At 33.1% G+C, this 17,790-nt stretch overlaps 2 protein-coding genes across 3 annotated transcripts in view; one reads left to right on the forward strand and one right to left on the reverse strand.

Moving 5' to 3' along the window:
• The window catches only part of SELENOP (selenoprotein P), a 9,902-nt gene extending 2,666 nt beyond the window's left edge, over positions 1–7,236 (forward strand). For both annotated transcript variants that reach the window (XM_023536932.1, XM_011370668.2), the window contains exons 2-5: positions 556–771; positions 1,649–1,861; positions 3,116–3,233; positions 5,736–7,236. In XM_023536932.1, the coding sequence (XP_023392700.1) occupies positions 569–771; positions 1,649–1,861; positions 3,116–3,233; positions 5,736–6,371 (1,170 nt within the window). In that variant the 5' untranslated portion in view covers positions 556–568 and the 3' untranslated portion in view covers positions 6,372–7,236. The remainder of the gene's footprint in view (positions 1–555; positions 772–1,648; positions 1,862–3,115; positions 3,234–5,735) is intronic.
• CCDC152 (coiled-coil domain containing 152) overlaps positions 6,630–17,790 on the reverse strand; it is a 35,321-nt gene continuing 24,160 nt past the window's right edge. Inside the window, exons 4-8 of the mRNA XM_011370666.1 lie at positions 16,117–16,181; positions 13,038–13,140; positions 9,947–10,074; positions 8,073–8,156; positions 6,630–7,500 (exon numbers count right to left, since the gene is read on the reverse strand). Coding sequence (XP_011368968.1) covers positions 7,351–7,500; positions 8,073–8,156; positions 9,947–10,074; positions 13,038–13,140; positions 16,117–16,181 — 530 coding nt within the window. The 3' untranslated portion in view covers positions 6,630–7,350. The remainder of the gene's footprint in view (positions 7,501–8,072; positions 8,157–9,946; positions 10,075–13,037; positions 13,141–16,116; positions 16,182–17,790) is intronic.

Consider the following 17,790-nt stretch of genomic DNA (forward strand, 5'->3'; position numbering starts at 1 on the left):
CCACCTTCGTGTTGGTAGACTGTCCTCACTGCTGCCACCATTATTCCTGCGTTCTCTTTCCATGCTGGCTCTTTCTCTTTCTGTACAGGATCCCCTGCTTACCCTTTCCTTTCTTAGATTGGTAAAGAATGGAAAGAAGCAATCAGAACATGCTGTATCTCAAAAAAAAAAAATCAAACCCCATTTGCAGAATGTTAGTTATAGTGGCCACAGTCTCAATTTTTTTTTTTCTAAATATGTATGTATCATCTCCTAGAGAAGTACTTGGCTCCCTGTTCGGGCAAGTCTTAGCATGCTCGGTGCAGTGTCTTACCTAACAGCAGATAGTTAAGAGGTGCTTTGACAACTCCCCTGCCTCCTTCCGCTGATATTTTCACCTTCATAGGAAGATTTGGTGCATGGAGGTCCAACATAATGAGCCCAACAATATATGGAGACAGAATTCATGGCTAGAATTTATAGGAAAGTGAATTATATCTGCTGGATTTATAGAAATTCCTAGATATGACCGTGAAGCAATCTTTGAAGATGACATAAAGATTTTCTCTTTTACAGGACAACACTAGCAATGTGGAGAAGCCTGGGCTTAGCCCTGGCTCTCTGTCTCCTCCCTTGGGGGGGAACAGAGAGCCAGGAGCAAAGCTCTTTTTGTAAGCAGCCTCCAGCCTGGAGCATAGGGGATCAAGACCCAATGCTGAACTCATATGGTTCAGTTACTGTGGTTGCTCTTCTTCAAGCCAGCTGATACTTTTGCATTCTACAATCATCTAGGTAAGATAGACTTTCCGTGGTCTAAGGGAAAAGCTATTAAATACACACACACATAAAATAAAAATAGAAAAGATATATTTATTAAATCACATTTTTGGAAAAACTATACATCTTTGCATAGAACATGTTAGAAGAAAGACTAGGAGGATACACACCAAAATATTTAGTGGTTTTCCTGGGTCTATGGATTTTTTTTCTTCTTTTTGTGGACATATATTTTACAATGTCCTACTAAGTATTACTTGTGTAATGAAGATGCTCTAAAATGTACTCCTGCAAATGGATTGTTATTTCAATATAACAAGCAAAGATGAGTGCTTGCTGTGCCAGAGTAGATCGAAACATTAGACTTGCTACAACGGTCTTGGGTCATTTAACAAACATATATATAATTGTTACTTGCCAAATATTTATTGGGTAGAATTCTCTGTAACTGTAGGATGGATTAAAACATATACATTTCAACCAGAGGGTATAGGGGATGATGGAGGGGGAAGGTAGACAGGGAAGAAAAAAAAATTTCAATTAAAAAAAAATTAATTAATTAAAAAACCATATACACTTCATAGGATCAGTTTGAAGACTAGATGAGCTAATGTTTGTGCAAGTATTTAGCATAAGGTTTTAAATAAGCACTAGTGCTCAATAAATAATTTTAAAAATGAAAGTTTTAGTCCTTTACAACAATATAAAGAAGACATGTAAATAAATGAGAGTTTTATGTGGAAAAAATAGAGAATGAGGAGAAAGAGATAAGTCACTAAAAAATTAAATGAATTAAAAAATTAAATGAATTAAATGAATTTTATTTAATTTAAAATTAAATTATTTTCTTTCTTTTTTTTTTTTTTTTTGGTATTTTCCCCAAATATTTTAGTTTGGAAGACTTGCGAGTAAAACTGGAGGAGGAAGGTTTTTCTAATATTTCTTATGTTATTGTTAATCATCAAGGAATCTCTTCTCGATTAAAATATACGCATCTTAAAAATAAGGTTTCAGAGCATATTTCTGTTTATCAACAAGAAGAAACCCAAACAGATGTCTGGACTCTCTTAAATGGAAACAAAGATGACTTCCTCATATATGACAGGTGTGTACACGCATGCAGATACACACCATAAAATAAAAGATAACTGTATTTAATAGAGAGTGATTTAAGATAAGATATTTGCTTTTATTTTATTACCAAATACTCAGTTTCAAAGTGAGCCCATTAAAATGTTTGGTTTTCATATTTTTGAAGTGATTTTCTTTCACATAAAAGAATTTACCATTCCAGTAGGGAAATAAAGAAAAGTGACTCTACTTTCCCCCCCTGTAAATTGGCTTTCTGGTTAAAAAAAAGAAGAATCAATTTGTGTATCACGTACAATTCTAACCTAAGAATTCTGCAGATGAATAACCACACTTTGCTAACCATTTGCTTATCTCTAATCTAATTAATAATTTTAATGCTATATACCTAAATTTCTTAACTATAAAGTATATTAATTATTTAGATATAACCAGCACAAATCTACCTTTGATTCCATGAACAAATAAAACATTTGTATTTTGAGAGAACCTGAGTGATATTATTAACATTCCTAGTTGGTGCTCTGTTTCTTTTTGGCTCTTCAGAGATGGTGAGCTAGACACTGCTTAGGCCTAGGCCCTCTTGTTCTTACTCTAAATAATTTTTAATATTGTAAGTCATTCTTTTAGAACCACAAACTTCTAATTTAGTCAGTTGCAAAGTATGATCCTTTGATATTCACATAAAATCATATACACTGGGTAAAATGTGGGCAAGAAGGACATTTCAATTCTACCATTTTTGAGAATGCCAACTGTTATAATTCAACATTGTTGCGTCAGATATATTTTTAAGTAAATGGGCTACTGGCCAAGACTCTAAGATTTTTTCGTTATGCTGTGATCTTATTCTATGTAATTTGTGCTGCCTTAGCAGTTATGAAAAACTCATGTGATTTGCAGAGCCTAATGTATGATAAGTCAGTGGTTTGGGCATTGGTAGAATTTTTAAGTCAATTACAAAATTGTATTTGACTTAGTCACACTGACTATACTACACAGTTTTGATATGCTTTATAGCAATCTATCTATAACACATAAAAATGGTAGGATTAGACTCACTGTAGTCTTGCTATGGCCACCTGACCTGGTATGCAAGGCCAAGGAGCTTGTTTGAGACCCCACTGAAGAAATTTTACTGAACACATGAAAGTGTCTTAGTTGTAAGACCATTAAATCTATATAATACTATTCTAGACCGTGCTCGAGTAGCATCATGACACAGAAAATATCGTAATGACAGACATTGTATTTGTCCTTTTTTTTTTAGATGTGGCCGTCTTGTATATCACCTTGGTTTGCCTTTTTCTAGCTTAAGTTTCTTATATGTAGAAGAAGCCATTAAGATTGCTTACTGTGAAGACAAATGTGGAAACTGCTCTCTCACGGTATTTTTCTCAATTATTTTTACTGGGAGAAAAGAGGAAATCTTTCAAGAGTTATCTAAATAAGTTAGTGCTTCATGACCAATTAGCTAGTCCATGTTTCTGTTGGTATACTAAAAATAAACGACAGTATTTTTTTTTTAATTATACATACTTCCAGTTATGTAACATACACTTTTAGTTTAAAACATCTTTTCAAGATCCATATTGATACTTTTATCTAGAAAGATTTTAGAAAACAAAAAACAACATTGATCACATATTTCTATTACTGCCAAATGACGTGATGTGAGTATAAGTGCTCAGAGAACTCTGCCAACATAAAATAACATTAGTGTGATATCCTGAGCGTGGTTTGCACGAGAGCATAACCGGATAACTACTTAATTTATCAAGGAAGCAAGACTGTCAGCTTTTCCATGAATACTTTACACTGTCTGCCCATTCTGCAGTTGGATTACTGCATTTACTTCAAAATGGAATAGATTTTCTACTCATTACTGATATTTCTTTCCTAATAAACACGAGGATATTTCTTCCTTGTAATAAGAAAGCACTATATTTAAATATTGTTTATAAAAAAGATACTCAAGGAATTTTAATTTTTATTAACTAGACTTTTCTCCTTTCACATTGAGGAGGAAAATAATTCCAAACAATGTTTACTGGATAGGGTAGATTGGCAAAATTTAAACTCAGGTTTAAAAACAATTCTGAATTTTATTTGTAAGCTATACTTCCTTCAGATTTTTTCCAGCTCTAAAAAAAGGCTTCTCAAATTTTAATGAATCATTTAATTAATTTAGTTGCTAAGGAGCACAACAGGTTGGTTACTTTAGTTATGTCATTTTTCACATTTTAATCTTCACAATAATCCTATGAGGGTTATTTTACTCTTTTTTTTAAAAATGGGGAGACTGAGATAATGCAAATAAAGTATTAACTCAATGTCTAACTTTTACCAAGTGCTTAATGAATGCTAGGTATATTGATTACACGTATTTTGGGATTATTTCAGTATTTTTCATTTTTGCAAAAGCCTAATAGTTATAAATATGTGTAGTTATCTTGAAATAAAGGCAGTAATGATTCCTACAATATGCTCAAATCACCTGTAGAAAAGAATAATGTACCATATGTATCTGATATGCCAAATAAAATTGGAGTTTTTCTATTTTATTGTACCCTGGATGCCATCAATTATATGACACATTATTTTATGCACTATTAAAAAATGCTGTTGGTTAAAGTAGGACACAAGGCTACAACGCCATCAATAGTAGGATGTATTCTGATTTTAAAGATATTAAAATGTGAAAAAAATACATAGTAGAATCAATAAAATATGGTAATTGGTTTCTTGAAACTAATTATACTACTATAATTGTGTTTGTTTAATCATTGAACATTTAGAATATTACACAGCATATTCTAAACATTTATCAAATTGTGTTTAAGTTTTTAATTAAATACTATTAAGTTCTTAAAAGTAATTTAATAATAACCAAAAAAATGTACCACCTAGTAGTTGTATGGTAAAATCCAATAGAATTTATAACTGTCTAAAACCTTCAAAACACCAAACCAAACAACTTTGTTCTCTCAAGTTGATTTTGTAACTTTATTTACAAGTAACTTTAGGTTGAGGTTTCATATTACATTGCTATATCCATAAGCCTTGAGCTATAATTTATGGGCATACAAAACAATCAAGACTTTCAGCAAATTAAAACACTAAATTCACGTGGAATGGAATATTATGCTCAATGGAAAATAGGCAGCCATTTGCTATTTTCACTTGACAGCACTACAGTAGGGACACATTGACAAAGCTTTGGTGAAGTTTGACACATTTCCTGGCATAAGCTGGGATATGGAAAACTACTGATTTTGAGCAGTTTATTGGCTTTTTTTTTGAATTACCAGAAAGAAATTAGTTTGCCTCAATATAGTATTAGATATGATGCATTGTTGACACAGGTACAAAAGGTTCCATGTAGGTCAACTGATTTTTAGGATTTGGTGTTTGGTTGACTTTATTGCAATTGATTTAAGTTTTTTTTCACCAGTTTATTTAGTTTTGCTTCTGATGATGATATAAATACAGTGGTTTGACTTTCTTTTTAAACCTTATGTATCTCTCCTCTCAAGTTCTGAATTCTTGAAAATTTAGGAAATGCTTTTCATAAGAAAAGGAAAATTTGAATTCTGTTGATTTAACTAGTATAGAATATTAATATTAATTTGTAAGATGCTTGAGGATTCTTTAAGTGCAAATATGTACTAGCAGCACTTTATAATTAGGTATAGATGGGGATCAAACTTTAATAAAAAGTCTAGGTGTTGAGATTAACATCTGATTCTTTTCTCATTAGTACGATGCTAGAAAAACAAAGCCGGTTTAATCCTAATTAATGAGTTGGTATTTAACACTACAAATCATTTTTCATAGATTCCTGCTAAATCTATAAATGTGTTGATAAGTGATTTACAAATTTGTTCCAGACCCTGGAAGATGAAGGCATCTGTAAAAATGTATCTTTGGTTACTGTGGAACAAACAACCGAGACTCCACAGCCACATCATCATCACCATCGCCATCGCCATCGCCATCACCATCACGTTCACCAGCATCATCACAAGCATGAGCATCAGCACATTAGGAATGGCCAGCTTTCAGAGAATAAGCAACCAGAAGCACTAAGTGCACCTGAGCATCCCCCTCCCCTAGGCCTTCATAACCACCATAAGCTCAAGGACCCACAAATACATGGTAATTCAAACGACTGCTATACGCCAGAAAGTGAAAATTTGCAACTATCTCTTTCACAAAAGAAACTCTGTGGAAAGAGATGTATAAATCCATTACTCTGTAAGTTGCTCAAAGATTCAAAGTTGGCTCCTAGTAGCTGCTGCTGCCATTGTCGACATCTGATATTTGAAAAAACAGGGCCTGCAATCACCTGACAGTGTAAAGAAAAACTCCCCTCCTTATGTAGCTGACAGGGGCTTTGGGCAGAGGAGAATGTCATTGAATCTTGACAGTGACGTTTGCCTCCAGCTGCCTGACAGGCAAGTCAGCAGCTCAAGCCCACAGAAGCCCGCACCAATTGAAGCTGAAAAAATAAGGCAAAAATATGAAAATGATCTTCAAATTAAATATTTAAAATAAGAAGTATTCCCCAAGTCAATCTAGACACAATTTCATTTCCAGCATTTTTATAAGCTGCCTGATTAAAATAACCAAAAAATAGGAATTGGATTTGTGCAAATATGGAGAAATCTACATACTGGCTTCCAAATTTTAAAATTTATTTCAAAGAAAAATTTGACCCAAACCATTTTTTTTTTAAATTATAAAGCAACTGATAGGTGATTGCAGCATTTGGTTAATATGTCTTTTTTTTTTCTTTTTCCAGCATTCTACTTGCATTAATGAGAACAGGAACATAAACTATGACCTAGGGGTTTCTGTTGGATAGTTAGCAATTTAGAACGGAGGAAGAACAACAAAGACACATTTTCCATTTTTTTCTTTACTTATTTCTCAAAATAATATTATCTTTGTCTTTTTAACCTTAGTTTCAACTGATTAAACCTTTAAAGAAGTGAATTTTGTCTTTTAAGATCTAGAAGTAGTTAACATGAGTATTTTACTATGACTACATTTTAAATATTCATTTATACTTTTTTATATCTAAGACTCATATCTTGATTTTTATTATCACATATGAATGAAGCCTTTACATACTGTTTTCTCTACCTAGCATTGTATCACACTTTTTAAAATTTGAGAATGCTTGTCTTGAAGGTGTGAGGGGGAAGATAAAAGAATGTTGTCTATCTCTTGATTGCTTAGAAAGTATTTCCATAGTCAATGATGGTTCAATAGGTAAACTAAGTCCTATAAACCTGAACTTCTTTATGGTTAATACTATTAAGCAAGAATGTAGTACACAATTGGCAAAAGTGTGGATTTGTTTCAATAAACTCAATTTAAAAAGTTTAAAGTTATCATTGTTATTATTTAGGCAGTAGGTTATATTGACTCTAAATAGAAGTAAAATTTTCAACTGCTTTTCAAGAAGTTAAATAGCAACTAATTAATTTACTGTTGTACTCAAAGCCGTTTACGTTTAAGGTGAGAATCTTTGCCAGTAGATTTAAGGTAAGAATCTTTGCCAAGAGAGAGGCGTTGCTCTAAATCGTGAATGGTATTACGAAGAGCTGCAATTTCCTTGTTTTTTTCTTCTTGAAGATGTTGAAGCTTCTAAATGGAGCAGAATTTTTTTTGTTATTGCAATGCAGAAATAATAAGATTAAGTGCAAGAACAACAAAACAACAAAGACTATACTTCTAATTTAAGTAGGTATTTAAAAAATGCCTTATTTTGAAAGATCTATAATTTTCTTTTTGTGGGACTTAATGGGGATAAAACTGGTATAGGGATACAAAAACATCTATTAGCACCATTTGTTTTAACTTGTTCCCTTCTCCCTATATATAGCTTGAAATTGTAAACCATAAATAAAAGAGTTGAACAAAAAGAAATCTGAGTCCCTGAATTCCGAGTAGTAAGTAAATTTTAGTTCAAAGTATATTATGGAATTACTTAGATGCTCCAATGAGAGTATTTTGCTAGTGTTTTAATTTACCACTAAAATTCACTCGTTTAAATTGAAAGCGACCTTTAAAGATTATTCAAAATCTAATATCTTTCTAATTGCGATGTATTTTAAGAAAAACTGTTAAGTATATCATTGGTAAATATTAGACAAGTTTTATGGAAACACACTAAGAAAGTTTATTAAGCAACAGTCAAGGAAGAAAACCTCACATACCCTTCTGTAGATACTCTGTGGCAAAACAGTAGAATCTGGATATGATTTTGATTTAGTTTGAACTCTTGCTAGTTTGGCATCAAACTGAATTAAATTTAAAAGAAAGTTATTGAGGACATTCTAGTTAAACAATTAGAAATAATTGTTTCTATACATATAATTCATTATATCCTTTGACATATAATCTGTAATTTAAGTGTATTCTCTGTGTAACAGAAGATAGAAAAGTCTTTAAGAAAGAACAAAGAATACCCAAACAAGATTAACCCTGGCTGCATGTTAGAATTACCTGGGGAGCTTTTTAAAAGTACCAAATACTGGGCACTACCTTAGATATTCTGGGTGAAGTCAGCATCATCTTTTTCTTAAGACATCAGGTTTTTCTATCATGTGGGGTTAAGAATCTAGCTAGAAGGGTTGAGAATCTAGTTAACTAAAAGATAAAAATATTTTCATGTTACTTTGTACCTCTTTAAAAGTGTAGTGTATCAACAGTCATGGGAGAAAAACTCATATACCCTCTGTACAGACTCTGAGGCTGAATAGTAGAATTTGGATATGATTTGGTTGATTTAGTTTGAACTCTTGCTGGTTTGACATTAAACCAAGTCAGATTAAAAAAATTTCATAGGCCATTCTTACAGGTCATATTTTTTTTTTGCAAAATCTTCCATATAATTTTCCCTTTCTGGCTGAGTTCAGTGTACCCTCTCTGTGGACTAAGAATAAACTCTCTGTGAGATTGTGGTCTAGTTTGGGTAAAGATAGGGATAATTACAATGAAAATAAATATCAAAAAGAGTTCTGTATGTCAGTCAAACCATACACTTGGGTTACCAGGACCTGGATGGCAAACAAAAGGCACATTTTCAATCAGTAGATTAGAAATTGATGGTAGACTTTGAAACATGGCCTGTTGTACCTCAGTTGGCCATCTAGCACTCTGTGGTTTGTGGTTTCACTTGACCTAAAGGCAGTAGCAGCAGCAAAATGCCTCTAAAATCAACAAAGTCCCCTTTTGCTCAATGATTATGCAGTCTTCAACCTTGTGTACCTCGCCAAGAACCCCAGGGTTACCAAACTTTCAGGAACATGAAAAGTAAGTTATCTTAACTAAGCCTGTGTATTCTGATAACATAAGGTAAAGTGGGAGTCAGGTCTGGGGGAAAGTGATAAAATAATGATGAAAGGGAGGCTGGTAAAACCTAGAAAATAATTTAAAGGACAAATATATTGTCAAAATTGCAATATCTTTGAGATTTTGACATCTGGTTAAACAACCTACTGAAAAGGTTTTCCAGCCAAGAACTGAAACCTTTGAGATGCCCTATTTGAATTCACTTGAAAAAAATTTTTTAAATATCTGGTTTGTCTGTCCCTCTGATATATATTTTTCTACGTATTTATTAGGAAGAAATTTGTCTCTTTTTATTCTAAATAAAGAAAAAGGAATTTCTAGTTGGTTCGCCAGGATTCCACAATTTCTGCTGAGCAGAGAGTAATGTTAAGGATTAGAAACACTCTCCCCACAGCTGGAATGGTAATCCTGTGACTGTCTGCATAGGCTCAGCTGTAAAATACAAGTCCCTGAATTACTTGACCCCTGTTCTCAGAGGAAACAATACCCTCTCCGGAAACCAAGACCTTTTGAGTGACTGAAGAGTCCCACCTTCAGGCCAAGAGCTGAAAGTCAGTGTAAGCTAACAGTTGTACCGGGTTTGAGCATTGTATGTGATGGAGAATGAGTTTGTGTGAAGCCCTCTCACAGAGGTGTTTTTATTCCTGAAATTTATCTCACCGTGATGAAAAATAACCAAAGTATGGTCGAGACTAAGGGATGCATCCTCAAATTTAGCAGAATCTTAAATATTCACCTCTAGCTGTAGTTTGATGATTTCATTCTGTTTTTCCTTTTCTTGAGTTCTTAACTTTTCATTTAACTCTGAAATTTCCACTTCTTTTTTCTCTATCAGTTCTTTATTCTTTTCTTCATTTAATTCAACTGAATAAAACAGAAACAAATAAAATCAATTTGCCTTAACATTTTAAAACTCTTATAAGCTTATATTTCTTTAGTATTTTAAATAAGCCAAAAGAAAGTAAATTTTATTGGTCAAAACATATAGTATTTTAGAAATGGTTTATGTGCAGGGTAGCTTTTAGATATTTTTGACAAGCCCCTAGAGAATAAATAGATTTAGTGGTTAAAGAAGGATACAAAGCCTAGGTTCCTAGGTATGGAAGACCCCAAATTACCGGAGGACTCTAGAGCTACATCAAGTACCTGCTATACTCTATTCAATGTAATTAGGCCTCTCTGATATTCATACTATGTCTTTATGCTTCATCAAACTTTCTCTTCTCTCAATTTCCTTATTACTGTAATTGACACCATATCATCTAGGATAAAAGCCTCAAGGAAATCTTTGATTTTAAGAAGAAAAAAGTCAATTAGTTTATGACAAGCCCCCCAAATAATAACTCAATCCCTAACTAATCTACTATTTACTTAGTTTCGGCCTCATTTTTCCTCAGCTGGACTTTGTCTAGACTATCGCCTGTCTCTACCCCACTAAATACTGTTGCTAGGTTAGTCTTCTTAAAGCATACCTCCAAGTATGGCCATCACTTTCTCAAAAACCTTCGATCACTTCCCATTTTTTTAGCCTGGCAATTCAAGAAGTCAAAGAATCCGGCACTAGCCACAGTTTTTGGCCTTTCTCTTTCTAAACCTTTCTGTGCAGTGCAAAGAAAAGCTGGAATATGGACTATTATTCTGTAGCATGCCCATGTCTCCCCCTCTGTGTATCTTGGCTTTTATTTTCTCTTTGTCTAGAGGATATTTTTCCCATCTTCACCAATCAATCTTACCCATATTCAAGATATAGGAGCAGGGCCTAGCACTAAGGTCCCATCTTAGCCTGGGATGAGGTAAAGTCCAGAAGGATATATTTAGCTATCCAAAAACCTTAGAAATATAGATCTACATCTGGACTCAGTCTGTACCCATTATGTGTCTGGAGGTAGCACTACTGAAGATATGAATGCAGAGAAGTTGTGATTAAAACAGAACTAAAACACTGAAATGGATCCATCTTCAGATACTATATTAGAAGACAGGAATATAATTTTCTTTATCATAATTCCCCTTAAAGGTCTTGTTGTTAAGATTATGTTGGCCTTATAAAATGAACTAGAGAATGTTTCCTCTCTTTTTGTATTAATCCTCTGAAAGAGTCTGTGTAAGATTGGCATTATTTTTCTAGAAGTATTTGGTAGAATTTCACCAGGAAAGCCATCTGAGCCTGGAATTTTCTTTATGAGAAAAATGTTTGTAATAGGCTTAATTTCTTTAATAGACATAGAACAATTCAGATTTTTTTTTCTTGTGTGTTTTTTCCCTCGACAATGTCTAATTCATCAAAAACTTCAAATTTATTGCCACAAAGGTATTCATTATGCAGTTAATTATGGAGGTCAGTCACTTTTTAAAGTCTGAAGTGCTTTTCTTATTCCTGATATTGATTATTTTTACTTTATCCACTTTTCTTGATTAGTCTTGGTGGGAGTTAATCAATTTTATTAGTCTTTTCAAAAAATTTTGGATCTGATTCTCTTTATTATGTATATGTTTGTAATTTCATTAATATCTGACTTCCTTCTTTCTAATTTCTTTGGGCTTAGTTTGATTTTTTTCTTCTAACCTCTCGATATAGGTATTTAGGTAATTGATTTTTCACATTTTCCAACATGTGTATTTAAGGCTATAAATTTACCCATAAACACAGCTTTATCATTGCCCCACAGTTTTGATATGTAGTCTAGGTAATTCATTTCAAAATCTTTTCTAACTTCCTTTAGGATTTCTACTTTGATCCACAGGTTATTTATAAATAATTTGTAAACATATAGGAATTTTCTATATGTCCCCTGCTTCTTAGAGGACCCAAAGAAGTTGCAAAATTCTTTTCTAAAGTAGCTATATAATTTTATAGTCCCACCAGTAAGGTATCAGAGTTCCAGTACTTCCACATCCTTATCAACATTTGTTATTGATAGTTTTTAAGATTTTATCAGTTCTAAGGGGCTCAAAGTGGTATCTCATGGTTTTAAGCTGCATTTTCCTACTCACTAATTATGCTGAACATTTTTTCATGTGCTTATTTTCCATCTGTATACCTCAAGGGAAGTGTCCAAATATTTTACTCATTTCCTTGTTAGATTGTTTGACTTCTATTATTAAGTTGTTAGAGTTCTTTTATATTTGGATATAAGTTCTTTATCAGATAGGTATTTGCAGGTATTATCTCCCAGCCTGTGGCCTGTCTTTTCATTTTCTTAATAGTGTTGAAGGACAGAAGTTAATAATTTTGGTAAAGTTCAATTTAGAACTTTTTTTCTAATAAGGAAAAAAATGTTTTGTGCTTTTTGTTACTTTCCAAGAAATTGTGCCTAACTCAAGGTCACAAAGATTATCCTCTTTGCATTCTTTTAGCAGTTTTATAGATGTGGCTTTACATTTAGACCAGTCATCCATTTTAAGTTGATTTTTGCATATGATATACATAAATACAGTCTCATTAAAAAAGGTTTTTAATATCCTTCTGAAACTAGTTAACTCTCAACATAAGTTCAGGTCCACTTTACTGAAGAAAGAAAATTTCATTAGTGAAATGATATTCAATATGCTGAGTATATACATATCAAAGTTAATTATATATTTTATATTAATTTTATAAGGACATCGACTATTTCATATTAAATAATATGAAGTGCAAACATTATGAATCCAATTTAGAAATGTTGTAATTTATTTCACATCAATATTTAGAAAAGTAAAAACCTAAATTAAAAGGTGTTAAGGCAGTGTTCATGCAAGAATACTGGCTATTACTGAAAAAAGTTTATGTATGCATTTAATTTGTTTTATGATATCTTAGAATTCAGTAAATTAAAAATACTTACCTTTTTTCTGCATATCCTGATAAAGTTTCCTTATTTCTATCTTATGTCCCTCCTCTTTGATTTTCATTTCACGCATAAGTTTGGCAATAGTACTCTTATATTCCTAAAGATTAAAAAAAATATTCATTCTTTGGTTTAAAGATATGTACACAATTTTTTAAATTAGAAAGGTAAATTTTTCTTTTTTATATGTAATCATAGTTAGAAGGGAAAGATATTGTTATTTGAATAATCAGCTTTGAGAAGGATCAATTTCTGGTCCAAGGAGATAAATACCATTGAGAGACAATGTCTTTTATCTTTTTTTTCTAAATACTCATCACCAGTGTTTAGCATATCATAGATGCTTAAAATATTTTGCTTAATTGTATGAATAAATGTCATGACAACATTAAAATACGTCCAATCAAAGCCAAAGTTATACTTTAGAGCTAACAGTAGGCATTGTTCAATAGCCAGTAAGCTTACCCTAATGCAGGATGAACCTCTTTGAATGTGGGCTGAACTTCTGTTTCTGCAAATTATATAAACATCTCTAATTCTCAGAAGGAAGTTAAGCACTACCCATGTTAAGGGTTAGCTGTATGAGAGGCTAGAAAAGGATGGATTTGGGATTTGAAAAGTGCTCAGCAGGTGCCTGAGATTAGCTTCTTCGATTGTTGAAGCATGGAAGTGATTTATGTTAATATGGAGAGGGACATTGAGAGAGAAAAGTCTCCAAAGATAAAATTTACAATTTTACCAGTGGTATGTTCTTACATAAAGAAATCACTCACAGGCAGAAGAAAAGAAAAGCAGGAAGAATAGTGAAGTATGATAGTAAAAAAGAGACTAATGAAGGCAAGAGGTCAAGAAAAGCCTCTAAATGCAAAGGCAGAAACTTTGTTTTTAATCACTGTTGTATTCCCCACTCCTAGGGTATATCTCTTGATGTATATTTGTTGAATAAATGAGTGCCAATAAGAATTATTTAAGTCAGAAGTTCTTAGCTTAGACTCAGTGAATGGGCTTTCAAGGATCCATTAACTTCCTGAAATTGTATGCAAAATTATACATGCGTGTGTACCCTTGAACATTTTTCTCAGAGAGAGTTCACAGCTTTTAGTAGATATTTGGTGGTACTGACGAAGTAAAAAGAAAGTCAAGATATATTGGCTTGAATGGCTATAACTAAATATGGAGGTGCGTTCATCCAGATTACATAAATTCAAAGGGATATAGTCTAGATTCCTACTTGCACTACATATCCTGCCAGGCAACTTTCAAGAATAGCCAAATCTATCCAACCATTGGCTTTGATTAAAGCTTAGCAGGTAAATGTAGGGGTGAATCTCATAAATCTCCATTTTTCATTTGCATGTATCTAGATTACTAAATGGGCAATTACTGACTCAACTGGTTGCTCTAAGCACTTGCTGCTCTAAGGAAAAATAAAAGACAAATTTATCTATCTTTTCATTCCTCATTGACTTTGCCACCTGAAGATGCCGCCACTAAAGTGGAATGCTTCCGTTAATTTGGTAAGACTCAGAATTTTCACTCCAATCTTCAGGCATGAAGACTATTTTAATGTCTGGGCTGGGGCCAGGCAGTATCTCACTAGGTTCTTCTCCCTCACTTTAGCTTGTATGAGCCCTAATCCCTCCATTCTAAAGGGAACGAGTCCCAATAAGTTCTTCTTGGTGCTTTCTTTCCATTTGCCTCCTTGGGAACTTTAAATGCCAAGGAATAGCGTCTGGCTATTGTATTTTTGTTATTAGAAAACTTAAGGATTCTCTGTCAACAAATTAAAAAACCTCTCCCAGTCTCATAAATATAACCATTAGGTACCTCCTGAGTTTCTTTCTAGGCAGTGTGGTTCTCCACATGTTTTAGATGTGCCTGGAGTTTTGTACTAGAGAATTTTCATTGGATTGAGGTCATCTTGAGTTTGCTTTGGACAGCAGCTAATTAAGATGTTCCAAATCTTGGGTTGTGGTGTTTTCTCACTAATTTCCACCATCCTGAAAATTCCTATGGTATTCTAGACAAAGCAATATTCTATGGCTTGACATTTTAGAAGAAAAAGTAGGCAAAAATATCTTCCCCTTCTCTCTGCCTAAATTACACCCTGATTTCATCTACTGTTAGTTCTAGAGGCAACATATGGAAAGGATAGGAAAGAGTAAAAGAAAGGGGTAAAGAAAAAGAAAAAAAGGTGGGATACATTCCGGAGATATTTAAATTATCTCAAAATTGGTGATGAGAAGCTACCTTTTTCAAGAGCACAGACTGACATTATGCATACTCCTGAGAATTACCCAGAAGCTCTCAGAGGGTTTTTGAATTAGTTTGTGTTTCTTTAGAAGTTCTTCAAGTGAGAAATCAGATTAAATTTAGAGATTATCCTTCAGGCTGAAGGTCTAAGCTTGATAAAGATCAAACCTGAGTTTTGGAAATCTTAGGTCTGCTAAAGTTTGACATATTGGCTCTTGAAAGATGAGAAAAATTAGCATAATAAACCTCTCAAAGGGTAGAGAAGTGGGAACTGACATTTACTGAGCACCTTTTATGTGCTAGTAACAGTGTTACATGTTTTATAATTGCTATCACTATGTTGTTCTTAAAGAAGAAAAGAAAAAGTAGCAGAGGGTATGGTGGCCCTTGGGAAGAGAATTAATTGGTGATGCACATAAAATGCTGTTTCATTTAGATTGTTCAATATAATTGCAAGAGATTACTCAAATCATAAAGATTAAAGAGTGATTTACTTTATAGTAAAAAAAAAAGTTTAAAAGTACTAATTAATAGAGTATACTCTAGAGTAAAAACTATTAACATAATAAAAATATGTAGCAAAATAGTTGCATCTTTTTTTGGCAGAAAGAAAAAGTACAAGTGATATATTAGTGCATTATAGTCTGCAAAAGTACTAGGGCTCTCAAAATTTCTATTTATCAAAAATTCTGGCACACACATATATTTACTCTATAAATTTTGGCTGTCTTTATTAAAGAAAACAACTGCTTTTTTTTCTAATTCGTAAAGATAAATGCTCTCCAGGGAGGGATTTCATTGATATAAAGATACATAAACTCACCTGTTCATGAGATTTTAACTTTTCTTTCATAATATCAGCATTTCTTTTTAGTTGTTCATTTTCACCTGTGTAAAAATCATCAAAGATCATCCCAATATATAGCACTTTTCAATTAATATGGGAATGTTTAACATTTCAAGTTTTCATTCATGTATGCATTCGACACATGCAAACAGCATCTACTACATGTCTACTACACGTGCGCAGAGTGCACGACTGTGGCAATGTTGAAACATAAAAAATTATTGTTTTTCAAAGAACTTACAGCCTCTTGATGAGACAGATGTGTAGGTAGTTATGATGTTATGATAATTGCTCTGTCATGGCAGTGTGTCTGAAACAGCATGGATACTTGTGGATGTAAGGCCTAAGTCAGGCTGAAGTCAGGAAAGGGTGTTCAGAAGAGGAACCACTTGGGCAGAGACTTAAATGATAAGGCTTACCCCATGTTGGAGGAGGGCATTTCAGATACAGAAAACTGTACAGAAGACTTTGGGCTTGAGTGAGTATAGCAAATTTGGGGAAATTACAATTCAAGTACCATATTGTTGGGGCTTAAACTGTGAGGAGGATGTGCTAAATAGGTTGGGGCCATAATAGGAGGTAGGCATATTCTGTGTGAATTATTTTAAATTTAATTTTATATGTTATAGAGTCATTAAAGAATTTTGAACAGTGTAGTGAAATGATTAGTTATATATGTTAAAAACATTATCTGGCAGTGCAGAGGATGAATGGAAGGGTTTTGACTCTAGAAGAATGGATATCAGTAAAGATACATTAAGTAAGAAATAATAGGAGCCTGAATTAGGCCAGTGGCAGTAGGAGACAAATGGAAAATGAAAATAACTAAATGATAAAATTACCAGAGGACTTAGTGACTGACTGGATAGCAGAGGCAAAAGAGAAAGGGGGAACTTTGCTTTCTAGTTTTCTGGTTTGGGTAACTGAAAAATCTTCAACAGTTTGGGAAAAATTAAAAGGGAAAGATTTTTAGGAGTGAAATAATGAATCTAGCTAGATCTTTATGATGCTAAATTTGAAATGGTAGAGATATCCAGGGGAACATATCTGGTAGGCCAAGAAACATTTAGGAGTGGCCAAAGGAAGAATATCCTATGAAGAAGACTGAGAAGTATTCAGAGATGCAGGAGAGGGTGGTATTAAGAAAACAGAGGTTAAAGGGGTTATAATCAATGGCAATACATGCAATAAAAAAGATCAAGTGAAAGAACTTTGAATTAAAACTTTGGGAGATACCCAATTGTCTTAGTTGAAGACTAAGTGAAGGTGAGAAAATGGGGATATTGAGCACAGACTATTATTCCCTTGAGGTGTGACCATAATAGGAAAGAGTGAGGACAATTGAAGGGAATAAACCCAAAGTCAAAGAAACTTTGTCTTCTTGTTTGTTTAAAGAGGGAAGAGATATGAGTTGATTAAATACTGAGAGAAATGTCCAATAGAAAGAAGGAAATGAAAGTCAGAGAAAAGAAGGAATGACTGGAGATGCAACACCCCAGAAGAGAGAGGTGGAGAGATGTCTGAAATAGCCCAAACTCAACGTACTGTACTTGAGATGTGTGCATTCCACAACATGCAAATTGTACTTCATTTAAAAAATCATTTCCAAAAATTCCATTAGATTGTTAAAGCTAGTAATTACAAGAATTT

This window comes from Pteropus vampyrus, unplaced genomic scaffold, assembly GCF_000151845.1.
Source record: "Pteropus vampyrus isolate Shadow unplaced genomic scaffold, Pvam_2.0 Scaffold172, whole genome shotgun sequence".
NCBI lineage: Eukaryota > Metazoa > Chordata > Mammalia > Chiroptera > Pteropodidae > Pteropus > Pteropus vampyrus.